At 40.7% G+C, this 22505-nt stretch overlaps 1 protein-coding gene across 4 annotated transcripts in view; it reads left to right on the forward strand.

The window, feature by feature from the left end:
- enox2 (ecto-NOX disulfide-thiol exchanger 2) overlaps nucleotides 1–22505 on the forward strand; it is a 209735-nt gene that overhangs the window by 133162 nt on the left and 54068 nt on the right. For all 4 annotated transcript variants that reach the window (XM_074649303.1, XM_074649302.1, XM_074649305.1 and 1 more), the window contains one exon: nucleotides 8210–8341. In XM_074649303.1, coding sequence (XP_074505404.1) covers nucleotides 8210–8341 — 132 coding nt within the window. The remainder of the gene's footprint in view (nucleotides 1–8209; nucleotides 8342–22505) is intronic.

The following is a 22505-nucleotide window of genomic DNA, read 5'->3' on the forward strand; positions in this document are numbered from 1 at the left end:
TAACCTACATGCTTGACTTCCTGTTTGATTGCTGTCAATTGCTTTGTGGTGATTGGCAGTTTGATTGTGACCGGTCTGCTTTCATTAATCAGGTATAGATTGACGTGTCTTCTTCTCTAAATCTACATTGATATGTGTGCAATCTGCTTGAATTGCTTTATTAATGAAGTGGAACTAGTAAAGAAGGTAATTGATCATATTCAGATGAGGGTTACTGCGGGTCACATGAACGAGTTAATGAATCCCGTGGCTGTTGTCTAGGGTGCACTTAATCATGAGTACCGCAAATGGTCCCATTTTAATGAGTGTGAGCACCTGATTGGACTATAATATGGGTTGAGATATGCATTATTCTTTTAGTGTTTCAGTCACCTCTGCTGTGGATTGGGTTCAGGTTAGTTTTTCCAATCTAATTTTGGAGACAGTAATTTGATTTGACAGCCTCCGCTGCCACCACCTGACTAAAGCCACGGTTAGACTCAAAGGCAACATAGATTCACCCCCAGCCATCCAAATTGCAATGGATTTATTTGTAATGGAGCCTTGTCTCTGCATCATCTTTCGGCAGGTCTTCGGGGATTCAGTATTATGATCACATTTTTTAAAGGCAGCACAGGTACTGTCCCATTCAGATTCTCCGTTCACTTTAGAAACAGTTTATGGATACAATAACCGGACAGGAATGTTTTTGTCTACTTCACTGAAATAATCAAAAATCATTCTAAAATCTGATATAAACAAAAAGATTGATTTGCGACATTTTTAGGTGACCAAAATGTTACAATTAACTTTCATGAACTGAAAACACACTGTGAAAGGGTTAAAGTTGTAAGACGAAAACACGGACAACCGGACAATGCCGTGGTAGCGACCTGTCAATCACAAGGTAGCCACGCCCTAAAGCATCCCCTGCTTTATGGTCTATCTGACTCTAAATGCGACCATAATTTACTAAATGAACATCATGCTGTATTGAAGAAGACTTGAAACTAGCGATTGAGAACATAAACTCATGTTTGCAATGTTTACTGAGGTAATAAATCAAGTGAGAAGTAGGCTCATTTTCTCATAGACTTCTATACAATCAGACTTCTTTTTGCAACCAGAGGAGTCGCCCCCTGCTGGCTGTTAGAAATAATGCAAGTTTAAGGCACTTCCTCATTGTCTTCACTTCTCAGAACCAGAGGTTACCCACTGGTATTGTCCTTTTACCAACCTGTAATAACCAGTCAAAGACAATACCATTCAAAAATAAAAACTCTTAGCAAGCAATGTTTTGTTATAGTAACAACCAACAGAGTACAGGATGAGGTGTGACATGTGGTCAGCGTCCGTCTCCTTCTTGGCAGGAGATGCATTTTACAGGATTTCGCTGTCAAACTCAGTGAACTCCACTCTTATTAACATATTTATGTATCAGAATATATGGAGGTGATTGAAAGAGAAATACAGAGGGAGTTTCTCCCACTACTTTTTTTTTTTTATCTCCCATGAGGCCCGGCTGTCTTAAGGCCTCATCTGTCATCTTTACAGCTTCACTTTGTTGTCTTCTTTTCTGGTCCTAAATGAGATGTGATGTAGTATTACACTCAGGGCACTGTTCACTGTGCCACCACTAATCACCAGACCCCTACCAGTTTTATCATAATTAACAGATCAAAGAAGCGGAGAGAAGGGCAGTCATACATTATTAAACAGACACTGTGTGTGAGTGTGTCTGTGCTTGTGTATGTTAGGCACGTAAGTAATTGAAGAATAATATAGTGATCTTTAAGAGCACATTTCTCTAGTTTGAGTAGGCTTTGATAATTCATCAGAGATAAAATTGTACAAATTGTCCTCTAAACAGGGTTTTCTGCTGCTGCATTCATCATCTTATCTTCATGGTTATAGGTTCTTCTCCCATTGCATCACAAATGTAACACACGGGACGCAAACAGCTGTCTGCTGGATGAAAGCCCTGTGTTTTTTCAGACAATTAGACTGTTGTCAGGCCAATATACAGGCGTTATCGGTTGCTATAAGCACCATAGATGTGGGTCAATAGGGGCCTACTTCACCCAATATTAGGTTTTATCATCTATGCACATGATCGTTCACTGAAAGAAGGAATCAAAGAAGACGAAAGCGGCCTCTTGTGACCGTAGTAATTATGATCGGAGCAGAAGCAGAAGTCAGGCGCTGTAGTATAGACAGCGTGAAACTCCATATTGGGTGAAGGTCGGGGGCGATGGATGGGACATAAACACAGTTTTCACCTAGGAGACCAGGGTTTGCATCTTGTGTGAAACCAGCAGAGTGTAGTTGTCTTAGGGTTCACAATTCTTAAGTCTCACTTTCACTTTTCAAATGTAGTTATTTGAACCCAAAACACCATGTTTTTCTCTAAACTTAACCAAGTTAAACCTAAAGAAGTTGTATTTTTGTTGCCTAAATGTTCAAAATGAATGTTTCATTAACTTTTACAACGTACTAGGCCCTTACTGACCCACATCCATGATGCTTATAGACAGCCGATAACGCCTATTTAATGGCCTGACAACAGTTGAATCAGGTGGACGCATCCACCATACCTCCCACCCGCCCTAGTGTGTGTTTTCACGCTCTTTAAACTACGTCACAACACTCCCCGACCACTTTCTCAAAAGGTTTAATATTGACGCGGATGCATTTACATTGTAGTTACTCTAAAGCCTGGTGCATGTCATTCATGCGCTAAAGGGTGCGTTATGTATCACACGCCGAGGGGCGTGAAAAAGTATTTGACGCCCTGGTATTTTTCCAGATGACCCTGAAGGTGCTCCTCTGACGTACATCCCTACTCAGAAACACACACAGACAAACGTACAGACCTGCGTTCAGGAGAAGATTAAGGTCAAAGAGGCATCCGCTCTCAGAGAGCAATTGTGCACCGAAGGCAGTTTTTATTCTATGTGGTTTCCATGCATAAGCACGGACACTTCAAACAACCTTACAGATGGAAAATGGTATAGGCACTGTTTTATTTTTTTATTTTGGTTGGAGGACATGTATTGAAACTTAATTACGTTCATCTAACTGCTCTGCCACTTTGTGTTCAGGGATGACATTATATTATACACTAATTGTAGGTTTTCGCAATTCCTACTTTGTGTTAATGACTATCATCAGATCTATGTGCTTTATTCATTGCTGCATTGCTCAAAGTTCAATTTGAGGTAGCTCCCATGTTCAGCTTCACTCTTCTCTCTGTCATTTTGTCTCGTCAGCATCACATCTGTCTATTAAAAGCGACCTTTTCTTTCTCTTTTTGTCTCCGTTCCTCATCTTTGTAGCTGCCTCTTGGATTTGCTCTCTAAGGGCTGTAATAAACCTGTAGTTAGCTGTTAAAACCATGTGCATTTTATACTAAATGGCCCCCAGCGTCTCTCTGCCTGCTGTTGGGGCTTACGGCCAATGGGCCTTAAAATGACTTAATTTCCTATCTGCCTCCTGGGGGACCTTTTAGGGAAGCTAAAAGCTGGTCACAGCCCGCAGAGAGTGAGTATCAGGAAAGCCTTGGGTTGGTGTGAACCCCAGCTGAATCAAAATCACTATCGCTTTAATTGCTACGGGGAATATCTACGCAGAAATGTATGCTGATACTGGTGTAGAGTTGCAAATTGTAAATTATGTCCATCACAATTTCCAAAAAGTCTAATTTTACTTATTCAGATTGTTTGTTTTGTCCTGGCAACAGTACAAAATGCAAATATTTAATATCATAGAAGAAGAAAAACTGAAATTATTTACATTTGAGAAGATGGAACCAGTGATTTTTGGCATTTTTGCTTAAAAAATAATCTACTGATAGATTATCAAAATAGTTGTCAATTGATATTAGTTGCTCAAAACAATCAGCTGATCATTTCGGCTTTATTCTGTTCTTTTTGGAGTTATCTCAGATTTATATTCTAAAATCACATTTTGAATAAGTTTATGACCTCAGTGTCTTTCTAATTTTTTACCACAGTACTGGTAATTTTGCTTATTGAGGTGTTATTTTCACAATCATACTCCTTTCACACCGAGGGCTCAACCAGAGTTGATTGTGTGTCTGAAAGGGTCAACCTGCGTTGACCGACTCGGCTTCACGACCCAGGTCGAGAGGTCGGACCAGGGTCAGACCAGGGTCGATTTCAATATGAACGGCATGCACCATGGGGGTGGGACAAATCTATTTGGTTGTAAATGGGGGTGCACAGTCTTTGACACAATTGTCACAGGTCGACGTAGCTCAAACAAACGGTGTGTCGACAGCCAGAATGTTTTCAGATACATTGGAGGTGAACGACATGGATATGTGGCAAGACTTTGAGATGCGGGAGCTCCTTGCCGTCCAAAATTAAGCAGCAGATGACTGTATGTTTTTGCATACATTACAGCTCCACGTAACATATAACATAGTTTAACAGTTTACAAAGGTTAAAATGCTGTATGTACTATATTAAACCCAAAACATGCATCATTCTGTGACATTTCCCATTATTGCACACATTGATGATGCCACTATCATATCATCCCCTCTCAGTAATCAGATGTGTAAAACCTCCGCCCATTTCCAGCACCTGAGCCAATTGGTTTGCATTGCTCCCGGCTTGTGACCCAGGTCGTACCTGAATTGACCAGGGATTAACCCGTATTGACTGGCTTGGTTTGAATTGACAAAAGAAGGGGTTGAACGTGGGTCAGATAAACTCGATCTGACCCTGGTCATTGGTGTGAAAGAGGTAAAAGTCTGTTGATTTGGTAACTGTAACCTTCTCACTCTTGATCTTGGGTCTACAGAGTTCTACTTTTGGATCTGTGTGTCATGAGGTCTGATTAGATTGTTCAGTTTATATAATTAGACGTGGCATATCTACCGTATGAGCTCAAGTTAAATTGAGCCAACAGCTGAAAATAATTTGTCTTTTTTAGTTTTTTCATCACTCCTGATTTTAACTTTCTCTGATCATTTGACCTTGGAATAAACAAGTGAATGCTGGGATTCAATTAGGTGCTTTTCATTCTGTGCAGACAATTGGCTTCAAAACAGCAAAGCAGAGCTCTTTAATCCATGTTTTCAGTTAGAAATATTTACCGACATTGATTCTCTCATTGGCAGTATTGTCCCTGGCTGCTTTTCCTCCTCTCTGGCAAGGTTAACTTATGTGTTGTGTGTATCTGTGCCTGGGTGTGTGCTTGCACATGAGTATATCCCTGTGTTGGTTCGTCTTAGCAGCTGTTTGCTATTCCTCCCCTCAGCTCCATATATTGATGTGACGGTATTGGATGGTTCCTTTAAGGGGAGCCAAGGCTGACTCGTGCCCTCAAGGTCACCTCGCCGCACCAAAATCAAAAGCCCTCAGTGATTGACGCCCAGAGCTGCAAGCCTGAAAAGTCTAATTGATTCATGGTTGAAAGTGTGTGTTGGGAAAACATGAGACAATAGATGGCCGTTGAGTCGATGCAGGATGAGCAATATAGAGAAAAAGAGAAGAAGGTTGTACATAATGGATGGGAGCTCAGGGGGCAGACGGATGAACTGAAGGGTGTATGAGTGACTATTGTCAGCCGGGTCTGAAGGCTACTGTAGAGGAGATATCTTGACCCACGGTTACAGTACACATTAACGTCTGTGACCCGTCCAGTCAAAACACACACAGCTTTGAATGTGAGCCTTCGCAGTCAATAACAACCCTGCCCTCATAAATTAATTCTGCTGAAATGTCTTCGGAAAGCTGTTGACCTCCAATGATTTCCCATCAAAGGCCAACGCCTTGTTGTGTTTTCACTCACAATTCAGTAGATTAGATGGGAGGACAAATGGACATATGGATTTTTTAAATGTCAGAGTCATATTTGTCCAAGATAGAGTGGGATGACAAATTTATTATTATTATTTTTTGTTGTAGGAGTTAGGGGGTGGTTGATACGGCGTAGTATTTTACGTGGCAATATTGTATCGATACACAGACGTCAAGTATCGATCTTTTATCATATAATCTATTAACCTCTTAAGAATTCGAGGGCAGGCTCGGCCGCTTTTCCATCTTTCAGAGGTTGTAGCGGGCTAAGTCTTAAAGCCAGAGAGAAGATACTGGTGTCATATAAAACTAGAAAAACCTAAGAAATTGATTGGTACCAACCATATCATGTAAGCTTGTCGGGAAGAACGCTAAATAACGCTCCAAAGTTACGCTAAATTTTGGCAAGGAAAAACTGGCCCTTGACCTCTGACCTCAAGATATGTGAATGAAAACTCTGCTGTTTTCTGTTCAGATCAAGGTAGCTACAGTTGATAAAGTCATGTAGCTCCACATATCCAGCAAAAGTCACCACAATGAGAAAAAAAGCGAATGACGTCGGGTGCTTTTCTGCTCCGATTGAAGTTTTTTCAACTTGAGGCGCTCCTGTAGCACGCAAAACGCTTCACTCTCTTTGGAAATAATTACAAAAAGCTGCCCCAGGCTGCTAAAACGTACTCCGTCTTATCGGGCACTTAGGAAACACGTTCAACATAATTCGTCATAAAATGTGTTGATTTTTTTATGAACTAGAAGACTCAAATAAGTGTCTATCACTTACAGTAACTATCTCAGGATATATATCAATATTCCAATTATTACAAACCCCAGACCATGCTGAATTCTACATCATGATACAACATATCGATTTTTGCTGCTGCTCTACTGTAATTATCATTATTTGTTTAGCCAAGCAAGAGGACTCCGTTAGATGGAGGACATCACCTGTCAAACCCTGAGTGTGTGTACGCAAGAGCACTGCAGCGACGGCAGCTTAATGTACTGTAAACTGTAATAAAACTGCTATAAAACAGCTCGCCACCACTCCTCTCCTCCTTCATTTTTAAGTCCTCCAGAGTGTCCCCAGTTAATAGGGTTGTGTTAGTTAACAAGCCTGTGAAGTCCTCGTCAGCGGCATTATCACAGCGACAAACACACACAGGCGGTTTTATCAGGCCTCTCCACCGCGGTGACAGCAGACAGCTCTGGAATTAGTAGCTCCGAGAGGGAGGCGAAGAGGCAAATAGCATTATTACACGAAGCCAGCTGTGTCTGAACACCAGGAATACCAATATACAGGTTGTTGTGCAGACAGACACACCCACGGTTATACACACAGAGCAGAGTGTTACCTCCACAGTGGGCGCTGCCACAGACCTTCTGAGGTGTGAAGAGTGTTCAGGGTGCAGCGCTTCTCATTATTAACAGTAGTGTTGGCTTTGGCATCAGGAGAGAAGAGGGCAGCTCGGCTCAGCCAGCAGTCACAGCAATTTACAGGTCTGTCAGCGAGAAAGAGGTCGACCAGAGGAGAGAATTAAAGAGCATTTAGAGCTGTGAAATAGACTGCAGACGGAGAGAATGAGCCGCCGGTGGATGTATGATGCGTTCGTGTTTACTTTACTGGAGGCTTTTTTTTTTATTACGGGGATCTAAATGTGTTTGCTTTATTATGCAACACTTGGCATAAAATACCGTGAGTCTGGGGTTGTGAGTTTGAGGTGATGTGTGTGTAGTTGTCGTGCTAAGTTGGAGGTTTTTCCCAAGGTTTAGTAGCGGAGCAGCCTGGCAAATGCCTGATAGCATCAGGATTTGTGCTTAGTGCCATGATAATCTTGTTTTACGCTGTATTATTTTCTTACTCTGGCTTGCAAATGAAAGCCCCGATCTTTCACTGGAGTACTCATTGGTGTATATTTTGTGTAGATGTATGAATCCATTCCTGTTTTGTTAAATCTGCTTGCAAGAATTCTACCTTTGTGCAACAGTGTTGGCTCAGTCAAGCAACAGCATTTTTGAGTGGACTCGAGAAGTGTCAGGAGGCCAGGCTGTTAAACCTGGATACAGAAACTGAACAAACAGGATGAATAGATCCTTAATGACAGTGTTGTTGAAATCACTACGGTGTCAAGCTGACTGCTGGGTCACAGTGGGCTCTCCTCTCCTCTCCTCTCCTCTCTCCCCTCAGACAGAACACAGAATTGAAGGAGGATTTATAGAGAGGAGGCGAGAGGCGGCTGGAGATGCCGTGACAGCACCACACTGTTGAAAGCAATCTTCCACCTCAGTCTTGACCGTAACACGATTCCTCTTCTGGCATGACCCTGTATCATGATGATTTATTGGTGACAGGAATGGTACTGACTCTTCTCTCCGTCCTCCCTTTTTTTTGTTTCTTTCTGCAGAAGGGATTTGTAACATGACAATGGACTCCAACTCGATGACGATGCCCCTGTCAGACCCCAACGCCTGGGCGACAGCCATGAACAACCTGGGGATGCCTCCCATCGGACTCACTGGACAGCAACTCATGCCAGGTAACACACTGTCTAAACTTCACCTCACAACATCTGGATTGGAAACAGAGTAAACATGCCTGTAAATAAACTTTCAACACAAGGGCGTCTTTGGTTCTGGTTTGAGGCTTGTGTGTTGAACGCCTTTGTGTTGAAAGTTTATTTCAATATTACACTGGCAAAGATACTGTTTATATCTGACCGTTATTGGAATTGGGCATTTATTTACAGGCATCCTTTCTCTATTTCCATCCAGATGTTGTGAGTTGAGAAACGTGAAGTTTTGATTTTGTCATGTTAGAAATCAGGCTGTTCTCTTATACTGTTCGTAGCTATACCTACAAAAAGTAATGCACTGTAATTTGTGTATATGCCATGAAATCAGTTTGTATGTAATCCATGAAATCGTCAACCAGGATGTATAAAGAATGACAAACGCAGCGTAGGGAGGAGGTCGAAGTGAATGGGTGGGTCAACAAATACCAAACTTTTGCCTAGGAGGCCGGTGTTCGTGTCCCGTGTGAAACCAGAAGTCGACGCTGATCTTTTTGTCACGTTATAACGGAGTTATCTTAGCCCAAACCACAATCTTTTCCTAAACGTAAATAAGTAGTTTGGTTGCCTAAACCTGACCAAGTTGTTTCCTGTGAAGACTGAAGTTTATTTTGAAAAAACTGTATGCATGTAACGAGCAGAAATTGACACATGTTGCTGGACATTCGTAGAAAAAACTACAAAAATGAGGAATAACTTTTCGTAAGACATCATGTATGAGGATACGTTATAGAAAGTTGCATACGATTTTGTCGACTTATCAGTTCTGTCTGTAAAACTGAGTTTCTCCACAAAGAATCACACAAGCATCACTTTAAATCTTGTGTTTACCAGAAATGTGCTGATAAGTTTCTTGGAAATAAGTCATTCAGCATGAAACAAGCATAATAAATGACTAATAGATTAAAGAAATCTCGGTCGACTAAGACCAAAACAGCCGATTAGTCGACTATACGCAGGGGCAACCTTATTATTTATATTAATAAGCAGTTTTACCTCATCCTATGCAGGCTTTTATATTTCCACATTCGTTAGTGTATTTTTCTGATGTCCTTTCATCTAATTTTGCAACAACAACATTTTATGTAGATGTATTCACTTCAGAGCTGCAGCTTTAGCTCGTACTCCGTTCCCATCATAATAATTTGATTTATTTTGGGTGCAATACTTTTTTCCCCCTCTGGCTTTTTTCCCTTTAAGACACAGCGAAGTGTTGAGATTATTTATTTTTTATTTATTTTTTTAAAACGAATAGAAGACCTAAAGGTTCAAATTAATCAAAAACCTCCTTTTTTTTTAAAGCTTAGATCTGTTTCCAAAGGCTGGTTGTTTTTTTGCATCTAAAATAAATGATTTTAATTCTGTCATTTACAGAATGAACAGGACTTTTTCTTACTGTGTGGGTGGGTGGATTGGAATGGTGGAGTTTGTTGATTAGCAGCATTGTCTTTGACTGCATTAGTGTTGAGGAGTGTAGGATATCTATCTGCTACTGTGGTTTGGAAGGATAAGGAAGTGGATTCTTGTGTGTGGCTGCATTGGTCAGTTAAAGGCAGGGTTGACGATGTTCTCCAGTAGACATTATTTGTTGTATTGGTTGAAATGGTCTTTACACCCCGACAACGATCCATTACTGATGAGCTCTGAAAAAGCACCGGAAAAGAGTTGTCATCTGTAGCTGCTGTAATCCTGTAAAAACGTCTACCAATCACTGCCTCGCGGTCCGCTTGGAAAGAACCAATCAGATGCCTCCCTGCTCGTACTCCCTTGGCGTGCACCAGCCTGAACTCAAAGCGCGTCGCCGCCACACGTTTACTGGAGAATAGAAGAGAAAACTCAGCCCTGCAGTAGCACTGCTGCGGTTACTTGTCATGACGTAGCGTTGTTGAGTTGAGGTCCTCTCTCCGCTCTGTGTCTGTGAAGTAGTTATGATGCGGCGGTGCTCGTGCATGTGTGTGTAGGGGGGCCGTTGTCTTGGAAGGAACCCCGAGTGGTGGGGGTGGGTTTAGACGGAGCTCCTGAGGCGATGCTACTTTCAAATTCTCCTAGCTTTCCCACATCGTCGACCCTATCTTTAATAAAAGTATGCTGGAATAAACAGGATGAGTCACCTAGTTGGGATTGTGATGCTGTAATCATCAGTCTTAGGATGGCATCCACAGACAAGCAAGCTCTGTCTGAATACCTGCACACGGGCTTTTGTCAAACAAAGACAAAAGCATATATATTTTCCTCTATTTCTATCACATATCTCCGGTAGTGTGCACACTAGAGAGCTGAGCTCAGCACGCTACAATGACAAAAAAAAAGGCTATTGTCATTGATTTAATAGCATCTGCTTGGGAACCAGAAGTTTACGGGGATTAATACAATGCCATTTCATTATTTCTCCTGTATTATTACAACCTCAATGAGCGTTTTGTAAGCACAAGGTTGAGCTACTGTACCCCGATGTGCCTCTCTGATATTCAGCCTCACCGACTGCTCTGCTATCTATAACATTAGGTTCGGCAGCACCCTCCCACTCTCCATCTCTCAAGAGTTATTCTGCCATGTCTTTTCTCTATCCTCAGTAGAAAGCCTTTCCCTAAAGCCTTTTATAAATCACTTCCCACTTCTTAGCTGAAATGCACTTTCATATTTGAAATATGCCAGGCTGGTGTGTGTAGATGCATGTGTGTGTGTGTGTGTGTTTGTGTGTATGCACTTGGAGACGAACAGTCTCCCAAATGCACTCCTCAAGAAATATTAAGGGAAACACACACACACACACACACACACACACATACACTCAGACCTGGTATATTTCAAAAATGGTAAACAAAAGCCTCTACTGAGGAGAGAGAGAAGTGGTAAAGGAACTTCTCATAAAGTGAAGCAGAGGAAGTGAACCTAATGTTAGAGGTGAAGACTGGATGCTGGACACTCACACACATCTATTCAAGAGTGTGTGTTTCAGATGCTTTGAATAAATGTACCTAACGAATGTGCATAAAGTATGCAACATCCTCCTCTTGAACTTTATTTTCAGTGCTTTTAGGTCTTTTTTTTACAGCAGATATTTTAACTTGCCATATTGAGAAAAGCACAGGGTTAACTAATAACATTAATGATGGCTCTGTTCCATTTTAAGTGTTTCATTAAGCCGTGCCAGTGATACAGCACGAGCAGCGCCAGAGCCCTGAAACTGGCACACCAAAAAATCGAACGCAGCAATTAGTGATGTTATTAGCCGCACCTGTGTTTGGCAAGTCAAAATATCTGCTGTAAGAAAGGTCAAATAAACCGCTCTCACATTTAATCAGACCCCTCTGCCAGCTCCATGGCCTGCAGTCATACTTAAAGCCAGGTGCATGTAGTTGGCTTCGGACTGTGTTTGTGTAATGGAAAAAGAAAGCTGAGTGAGAGACTGGGTTGTTGATCTTGTGGGAAAGAATAGATCTTTTTCACAGCAGACATTTGGACTTGTCTTTGCAGGAAAAGCAAACAGATTTGTACTCAGTTCTCATCAAGTCTCCCAGTAAGCCATGCCAGTGAGCCAGTATGCACAATACCGGGACTCTGGAACAAGCTCACCTAAATAGCATGCACTCGATTTTCATCTTATCAACTACACCGGGGCTTTTCCTGTTATGGTGAAATGTCTGCTGTGAAAAAAGGTTAAAGGCGCTGCACACCCACACAGGTGTTTCCACCTGTCAATACGGGGTGGATGGGAGAGATGGCCACAATTCATTCAGTCATCGTACAACTCAAGACAGTTTTATGACCGAAAAGTTGGTCGTGTAAGGGTTAAAAAAATACTGTTGATATCCATTAACATTGGGTTTAACAACTGACTTTTTTTTATTAATTTGCACATAAATATGTTTTTTTAAAACTATTGTTTTTGTCATGAATACTTTAACACAGAACGCAAATATTACACTGCGTAGAGGCATAATTTTTTTCGCAACGAGGCCGATTTTCTGATCTCTTGCACCGCGACTAAAGGCATCAACCAATCATGTTGTGCTGAACTGGTTGAGTTGCGCCTATATTCATGAAACAACAACACGGAGACCCCAAACTTTATCACTCCTTTCAACCTTGACAAAGGCAGACCAGATATGACATGAATGTGGCATCAGGTTTTAGCTTGGTGGTGCTGTGCTCGAATTACAGCTGATCACCTGATATATTAATAAGAAAGACAAAGGTGTAATTGGTCCCGTCCTAACAGGTGCAACAAGCTAACAGAGTCACGTAGATGTCATTCAAGCACAGTGTACACACCCACACAGTCCTGTGGAGAGCTCTAATCAAGCGAAAATAATGAGCCTAAACTGCCCTATGTGGGTTTACCTTGGGTGAGCAGGGCCTTTGAGCCTCAACTGGGGTAATAAGTCAGGTATCAGAAGCAGTTTCAGAGGGGAAGTATAGAGAGGAATGAAGGGAGGAGACGGTGATGAAGAGGGAGGAGACTCGGGTTAAGAGGACAGCTGTGGTCCCCCCTGTGTGGATCACCTGGAATAACAGCTGGTGTTTCCCAACCTTTCCCTCTTCTTCCTTCCTTTCTCCCTCCTTCCTTCCCTCCCTCACCAGCCTAAATTACCCCAACATCTCATTTATATCTCATTACAGCTGAGTCAGCCTCTGTAACCCGGAGCCACATTAGAGTACACGCTGTTCATCTGCTCTTCACAGAGCTGAGCTCCTTTACACACTTTAAACTGCTCTGAGTCACAGTGACACACTCCTCTGGGCTCAAAACAGAACGTACTGTCAACCCCGAGGTGCAGCCAGTCCGACAATTGACATGTAATTATGCGTCAATAACGTAATTGTTAATAAATTCAAAACTTGTTTTTCTCCCCTCCGGATGGACGTGTGATATGTAAATCCCACAAATGTGCTGCTGTTTTATCGTCTTGCCACACTCCAAAGGATTTTAACATATATTACTCACAGGCTTAGAGTTTCCACCCATGCATTTCTTACTTCACTCAAGCCAACTTTACTTGTTGAAGCCCAGGAGAAATATATATAAGTGGGAAGAGATCCACTTAAGCACTCTCCTCTTACTTGCCTCTTTTCCTCAAGTTTACAACAAGTGGTGAGGACTAAGAGGCTCAAGATTAGCCACCGACAACGCCACAATATTTGATAAATTTAGCTTTTATAAACTATTCAGTTCTGTATCAGTCAAGTCAAGTCATTTTTTATTTGTGTAGCCTAAAATCGCAAATCACCAATTTGCCTCAGAGGGCTTTACAAGCTGTACAGGATACAACACCCTCTCTCGTTTACAGTATGACCCTCTCATCGGATGAGGAAAAACTGCCCCAAAAAAAACATTTAACAGGGAAAAATGGAAGAAACGTCAGGAAGAGCAACAGAGGAGGGACGTGTAATAGATGTCGTGTGTACAGAGTAACAACATAATGAAAAAACATCATAGACAATCCATATGTAAGATGTAATGTGAACAATTAGATGTACGTTGTGTTAAACATGGCATCTGCACAACCTCTGTTTTGCTTTACGACAGCGTCAAAGAGTCTAGAAGCAAAGAGACAAAACTCGGACTGAAAACACTTATTATATTTATAATATTTTATTATTCAACACATGCCATTTTGTCAGAATATGACAATGGAAGAGAAATAATTGTGTTTTAATTTTGTACAGCACTTTTTCAGCGGACGTTTTACTGCCATCCGGTAGTCGCTTTCTGTTAAAAATGGTGGAAATGTAGTTTTTCTGCTGCACGCTGATATTAGAAAGAACAATTGGCTTTCACTTCTTGGCAATAATATACGTTCTTTGACATCACTGTGAGCACAAAGCTTCGAGGCTCACTCCTACACCTGATGTCACACAGTCTTATTCTGTCACGCAGGACTTGTTGCCGGAGCACCTCGTGCCTTTGAAGTAATCCACGTGGATTACTTATTGATTCTCCATCATGGCTGAACATCATCTTTGTCTCCTTTTTGTTTCACCTCTAAACAACAGGGGGGAGAAGTCACTGTCACTCCCTTTGTCCTCTTCGAGTGTGTTTGTGAACGCGTATGATCAGTCACATGTTTCCTGCATGTAAGTGAGGGTTTTTTTATGAGTCAGTTTCAGGCTCATTCATTGAAAGAGACTGCCTGAGCCCAAGTGCTTTCATCATACATTAGAGTTTGCCTCCTTTTCATCCACTGTGAGCCTGGAATGTATTTTTTCTCACCACCGAGTCTTTTCCCTGCCGCCAGCAAAGTGGATTTATCCAGACAGACAGCTGGATAAACAGACCACTGTGGGCAGAGCCTTGAACAATCTGCAGCCTCACAAAAGCCCGGTGCTCAATGTCTCCGATGATGACAGTTTTATTTCTATAGATGGACCGGACAGTGGCTGTGTATGTTAGAAGGTTATTATTACATGTTTGTGTTCGTGAAGTGTTTAGATAGAGGGACAGATTGGACTCAGGCTTCAGGCATGAGTCAAGTGTGTATGTACTGTTTGGTAAATGGTATAGAGGATGTTTGACGTCTTCTCTGGTCCACAGTATTTGTTCATGTTAGTACTTAATTTACATAATATTGTCATCCTATTTCTCCGGAGTTACTACCTACTTCTGTCTTTTCTGAACGTATGACGTCTATTGCATGCCTCTCCGTCTTGGAGGGCTGCCCCCTCTTAGTCGATTAGTCATTTTTTAAATGCTTTTTTCATGCTGAATGACTTTTTTCCAAGAAACTCATGAGCACATCTCTGGTAAACACATGATTTAAAGTGGTACTTTTGTGTGATTCTTTGTGGAGAAGCTTCACAGATCTGTCAATTAAATCAACTAATCGATTAGTCGACAAAATCCTATGAGTGTTGGTCGACTTCTTTGGACGAGGACAGCCCTAGTTTTTCCTCATCTGAATCGAAGATCTGAGCATAGAGGGTGTCGTCTTTTGGACAGATTGTAAAGCCATCTGAGGGAAATTTGTGATTTTGACCCAGCCCAAGCTGTCCCCCTCCAAAAAAGGGGGAAAACCAGGGGAGGATTCAAGTTAGAGACCCCACCCTTCCTCAGAGAGCAATCATCAAAGCCATGATAGGTGGGAAAACGCCAATAACTAGAAATATGAAGTTGCAAAACTCAGCAGAAATCCAAAAAACAACTCCTAGTAAGTTCAATAGAATGAGCCAGAGTTTTAAGTACAATGTCTCAAGGTGTCCAAGGTGTCAAGTACTGTACTGTTAGTGGGGTAGGGTTTAAGGGGAAGGGTCAATAGACGGTGCGGCCTGGATGATGTGTGTGACAGTCACAGTTACCTTGTTGTTAACTGTTGTAGCTTGAAAGTTGGAGACGGCCCACCTCACCCAAACAGCTCAGGAGAGAAGAGCAACAGTCATGGGAACAAACAAGTCCCAAACTATAGCTCCTTTCCCACTGGACAAAAACCCACTAACACCCACTAACATCTGGCTTTTGGCTTCAGTGGGAAAGATTATAATCAGCATTCACTCCCAGGGCAAATGACTGTACAGTAGTCAGGCGATGATGGAAACATAACACCCGGGTGGACACGCTCATTTACCCCCTTTTCCGGTACGATACTGTGTGGCACATGTTGAAGTGAATATATGATAAATGAAATCAACTGGGATTTGGACAATTATTATAATTTATTAACGTACAAAACATTGAATTAATCTGCTTTCCTCCACCAGACTCTAGTCAGACATGAGTAATGTTACGTCAGCGATCGTCGTAAAACACACTTTTAAACTCGACAGAAACAAAATAAAACTCATTAAAACCATGTTTGTTAGTCTTTCCACTGTTTCAACAATCACCAGCTCTGGTTTAAGAGTTTGAAAGAGAGACTGAATAAGTAGCAGATATAAAACATCTGTGACTTTGAATGTGACACAGCAGGGGGGGAAAAAACAAAGGCCAGTGCAGCGGCACGGCATACTCACAAGGGGAAAGGAGTCTATCTTCTACTTTTAGAGGGTTTTCCCTGCATATACGTGCTGATTTATGTGGGAAAGGGGTATATGTGAGGTGAGAACACAGCTGGATTTAAGGAAACTGGATTTAAGGAATCTGTTTTCAGGCATGGTAGGGTCTGTATGGCATATCTCTGGAGGAACAGAGTCGTGTGTTGATTGCAAGTCCTGCCATCGTAACAGCTGCAGCAACACAGTCAGAGATTCTGGCTTTTATTTTTATGATCATAACGTGCATTATCGGTGTCAGTTTCAATGATTGGTGCTATTCTGCAGATTGTGTGGGGAGCATAGAATTAGGGTTGTTTAAGTTTGTGAAACCCAGAGACGTAAACAGTAAGGTGAACCTCTGTTTAACTGTTGAGACAAGAAGCTCAGACCAGACCAGAGACGGATCCTGTGGTTATGGAAAACTTGAGAAGTCACAGCGGGGCTTTTCCCCTCTGCTCAGAGAAAATTACAGTGAAAGAATTTAGTTTTGGGATTATTTTTTTCTAACCTAAAAGTGTTAAACGATGGAGTCCGGTTTCAAGTGGATCTCTTTGAGTGATCACCAATAGTAACATCTCTGACTACATTAAACCCTTTTGGCTAATACTTACCAAAACACAAGGATGAGCAAAATTCTTCAGATGCTCAAAATGTGTTTTATGTCATCATGGATAAGTTATGTCTTATGGTTAGCAAGCCCAAAACCCAGTGAGTAAAACCCCAGATATCGTGTGAACTGTGAAAACGGAGCAGAAATGTGAGCAGCAACATCAGGAATCAACATCTGGTTTCTACATCTCTGACATCTGACAGAGACGGAGAGAGTGTATCCTTTTCCAGGAGTGTTTCCCCAAAACTTCATCAGCGTTCTCTCTAGCACGTCCAGACGATAAGCAGAACCAGATGGAACGCTATAGAGTTCCTCCTCCTATATTCCTTTTCAAAATACAGACCTCCCAGGATAGTTTTTTTTATTATAAGACACTTGACAGTGTTGTATTGTATCACTGTTCTTGTACATTTGGCTTTGATGAAAAGATTCAGTGGTTCCCAACTTTCCCAAGGAGAGATTTTTCCATTTATTTGAATGTTTTTTGGAGATCTGAAGTGGTGAAAGTATCCAACAATTCACAGAAGAAGAACAATAATTAAATGGAAGTCAAACATATATTTTATGTCTTTAATCATCTTATGACCATTCAAATGTATCCAATCCAAAAATTTGACTACACATTACCCAACGAGTAGGGTGAAAAACTAATAGATATCACCATGAAACCTCCCCAGAGGATTATGCACATTAAGACAATTATTTTTTGTATTACAAGCTTTCTGAAAATGTAATGTTTAAATATGCAAATGAGGTATTATCTTATCAAATATGTGATGATTTGCATAAATTCCCAGAACATAAATCTGAACATTGGATAAAGTCGGGTTCAAAGTTATTGTTTCATTTAGTTGAAATATTAGAGTCAAAGGTTTTTTTATGAGGGACTGTTGGATATCTCTTTGTATTACTCCATAAATCAGAAAATGCTGTCAACAGCCATAAAAAAAATCCACGTTTTCAGGAATAAAATGTTCTATAAATCAGGCTATGAATGATATATGACCAAACCCGTTGTTGAAGACCTTCAGAATATAGATAGGAATGAAACTGGAAAGTTTGGTGTATGCAAGTACTACTGAGGAGGAGATTTCTGGCTCAGAGTCTGAGGAAAAAAAACATCTGAGATGTTAAAAATTCACTACAGGTGAATAGGGTGGAAAAAAGAAATGTCTAATAGATATACTTCCCAAGTTGATTACTTAGATTAAGACAATTATTTTTTGTATAGATATATAAATGAGGCATTATATCATGCAAATGTTTGGTGAATTTAGGAGAAATCTACAGACGCAAATAGACAAAGTACTAAAATAAACACCTAAATGTGTATTTTAGATGTTTTATTTCCAGAACATAAATCTGAACATTGGATAAAGCCAGGTTATAAATTTTTGTTTCACTTTGTTGACATATAGGAGGTTTTTATGGAGGGAATTTTGGATATCTCTTTGTGTAACTCATAAATCAGAAAATACTGTCAACAGCCATCAAGTAAATCCAGTTTCGCCATGTTTTTAGAAAATCATTTTTGTATAAATCAGGCTATGAATGATATATGAACAAACCCCTCTGTGAAAACCTTCAGAATATAGATAGGAATGAAACTGGGAAGTTTGGGGAGTTTTGTGGAGATTTCTGGCTCATAGTCTGAGAAAAAATCAAATGTTTAGCCTTGAAAGATATGTATCGTAAAACTCCGTACATTTTGCAAGACACTACAGATGAATAAGGTAAAAAAAAACAAAAAAAAATAATAGATAACACCATGAAACTTCCCCTGTTGATTACGTTCATTAAGGCCATTCTTTTTTGTATTACAAGTTTTCTGAAATGTTATGTATAGATATACAAATGAGGCGTTATCTAATGCTAACTTTTGGTGAATTTTGGATTTTGGAGAAATCAAATAGACAAAGTAATAAAATAAACACCTAAATGTGTATTTTGGATGTTTTCTTTCCAGTAGTCTGAAAGAAGACATGTTATGGAAGCAAAATAGCCCCGAAAATTTGTGACCAGTGCATGAAAAACAATGTCTTTGCCTGTTGCGTCTCACCTTAAACACCAAACCACCTTTCAATCAGGCTTAGTGAAAAGTAGCAGTAATGCTTGTTTTTTGTTTTTTTCCTGTTACCAGACTTTCTCATTTTTGTTTTTATCTGACCTTGAAAGTTAAGTGTATTTTGTCTAACCAATAACAGCAGCCCGGTCCGCACGCCTGTGTAATAATAAGCCTCTCTAATAACAATAGATGTCTATATTCACAGGAATGATGGGTTTTATTAGACATTTTGGTTTCCTCACATTTTGATTCAAAGCTGCTCATTGGACAAAAGGAAAAATTGGGGTGGCCACACAAACCACTACCATAAGGAAAACATTTAGCACTCCACACACATGTATTTGCAAGGTTATCAGAATTAATTTAGATGCACATTCTTATGCATGAACACACACAAACACCCTGGAGAATAGATAAGCAGGCTCCAGGGACAGACGACTCTTCCCTGAATAAACAACCACCCCTTTGTCTGCTGCATCCCACTCCTCCTCACCCCTTCCCCCACATACCCCTCCACCTCTGTACACAAACACACACAAAAACCACAGTGGAATATATGAAAACTTTAGTGTCACGCTTCATAGGAAGTTATCTAAACCGTGCACCTCATATGAATTTAGAGGGGCACAAGACCATACGAGTCAGGGTCCTCTCATTTTCACACATTAGCTCACCTGGATTAACATTAGGAAATACGTCGGCTGACAGTCATTCCTGTGCCGTAAGCGTTTTCCAATCCTCTGCCTGAACGCAGTGTCCCTTTCTGCTGACTGCTCAGGAGCTGCACTGGTACGATGCCAGAGGTTTTTTTGGCTGCGTGGAGGCGGACAGGGTGGATATACAGTGTGTCTGGGGGGAAAAGAAATACAGCAGTAGTTATAGGGCGACAGAAATGACAGTTCTTCCTATCCATGGCAGCTATATTAGATTGTAGGCTAGATATTGTTAAAGGCTAGATTTGTTATGGAGATTTGACTGTGGAGGTGTCGGATAAAGAAGACGGATTTTTGGAGGCAACATAAGGAAGCAGATACTTATTTAGATATAATGCAATAAGGAGAGGGGAGGGTTTTTCTTATTCTGTCCTTGCGGCTGGAGAAATGTTCCTGTAAAGGGAAATGAAGTCCGAGATGTTCGTATAAAAATGCAAAGAGGGGTGATTCCTGGCAGAGATTGAGAGAGGCAGATTTCAGCCACTAGTAGGGTTACAGGTGGCGTGGCTAGCTCGCCTCATTAGAGAATATTATCCAGCATGCCTCACAGCCACCGCTTATGTCCTCCCTCAAACCCTCCGCCACCCGCCGACTGCTAGAAGGGACGTTTACCCTGGAAATCAGAGAGGAGAAAGACGGGGAGGAGGAGAGGAGGATGGCATTAATAGCCCGGAGCTTCACACAATCAAATGTCAGTTTTTTTTTTATTTCTCTGTGCGCCTCCTGATTGATGGGCAGCTCCAAATGTAATTACTTTGAACAAACCTCCAGGAAATAGATTGTTTAACATCAGGTGGAAGGTAGAGGAGAGTTTGTGCAAACAGTCTTCGAGGCCAACTTCGTGTGTATGTGTGCACTCATGCGCGTTGCCGTACAAGGAAGAGGCGTTAGCGGGGAGATGTTTGTGAATAATTTCAGTTTTCTAACATGAGTGAGAATTCAGACTGGAGCTCGTAGACAAGCGTGGTAAAATAAATAAATAAAAAAAGGATCAGACAGATGTGTGGCCGTGTGTGGGTGGACCCGGCCCCAGGTTTCTTTTGTTGTTCTTCTTTCAAGAGGACACTTGTGCTCTCTGAATCTCTCTGTGAAGTTTCTAAGAGACCTGCTCTTCCTCTCTCTCGCTCTTGTTGAGTGCACAGCATATTGGCTCTTAGTACAGCACAGGCTGTTTCTCAGTTAAACCTTTTAATGGGCATCATTAATGCCGGAGAATAATGTTCCTCCCAAAGAGGGTCATTTAATATTCAAAACAAAATGTCTAAATTTAAATATAAAATGTGAAAAGCAGAGTTTTTCCCCAGTTTGGAGACCATTTCAAATTGTTTGTTTTCTGTGGATGTTCTCCACCATAGACATGTATATAAGAAGTGGACGTGGTCACTGTAACATCAACCATCAACATCGGAAAAATCCTACTGAAATCTAATATAATCATAAAGATTGATTTGCGACATTAGCCTAATACATTATTAATAAGTAATATTAAAGGAGTAAACGGTTTGTCTGATGGTAGACTATTTATATTATTTCACAATATTTGTTGTCCGTGCACTGTATATAAGAAGTGGACGTAGTCGCCATGATGTCACCCATTTGTTTATGGACTATTGTTTGAAAGCCTCAAGTTCGTTTTTTTGTCCGTCACCATCTTGGTTTTTTGCAACCAGAAGTGACATGAGAGGGTGGAGCTAAGTACAACCAAACGCTAAATAAGACATTTTTAGGTGACCAAAATGTTACAATTAACTTTCATGAACTGAAAACACACTGAAAGGATTAAAGTTGTAGGACAAAAACACGAGCAACTCCCAGAAATGGGACCATAATTTACTAAATGAACATCATGCTGTATTGAAGAAGACTTGAAACTAGCGATTGAGACCATAAACTCATGTTTACAATGTTTACTGAGGTAATAAATCAAGTGAGAAGTAGGCTCATTTTCTCATAGACTTCTATACAATCAGACTTCTTTTTGCAACCAGAGGAGTCACCCCTTTTGGCTGTTAGAAAGAACGCAAATTTAAAGCACTTCCGCATTGGCTAAAATTTGCTACCAAGTTTGGGCTTCAACTAATGATTGTTTTTATTATCAGTTCGACGATTATTTTCTTGATTAATTGTTTATTCTGAAAAATGTCAGAAAATACTAAAACAATATCTTAATCAGAGTTTCAGAGAGCCCAATGTGACGTGTTTTAATTTCTTGTTTTGTTCAACCAAACCCCAAAATATTCAGTTTACTGTCATAGAAAACCACCAAATATTAATATTTGAAAAGCTGGAATCAATTTATTTTCCTTTAATTACGACTTAATTCATTAAGGAAACTGTTGCTGAATAATTTCCTCTCGATCTTCTCTCAGGTATTTTACTGCTGGAATCACGCATGCCCTTTTGTGCAATTGTGGAAGCTCCCCTTCATGAACCAGCTCTCGCTATCTAATCCGTCTCTAAATTACCATTTGCTGCTTGAATAAATTAAACATGGTCTTATTGAACTGTTCTGCATCCAATTATGTTCTCATTATTTAGTATCTGCTACCATTCAGTGTTTGAATTCACAATTCAGTATCATTCTATTGTCAGTTGATAATACCTACCTACACCCACAGTGCTATTCATTCATGAGGTATTTAAGGCAGAACGTCTCTGCATTTGTTCAAACTAAATTGAGATAATTCTGAAGATATTGTTTCGCCCACTGTTGTTTGTGCCTGAATCCACAGCTCCCATAGAAACACACTGTATACTTCTTTAACCTTCCACTGT

Source organism: Sebastes fasciatus, chromosome 10 (assembly GCF_043250625.1).
Source record: "Sebastes fasciatus isolate fSebFas1 chromosome 10, fSebFas1.pri, whole genome shotgun sequence".
Lineage (NCBI taxonomy): Eukaryota > Metazoa > Chordata > Actinopteri > Perciformes > Sebastidae > Sebastes > Sebastes fasciatus.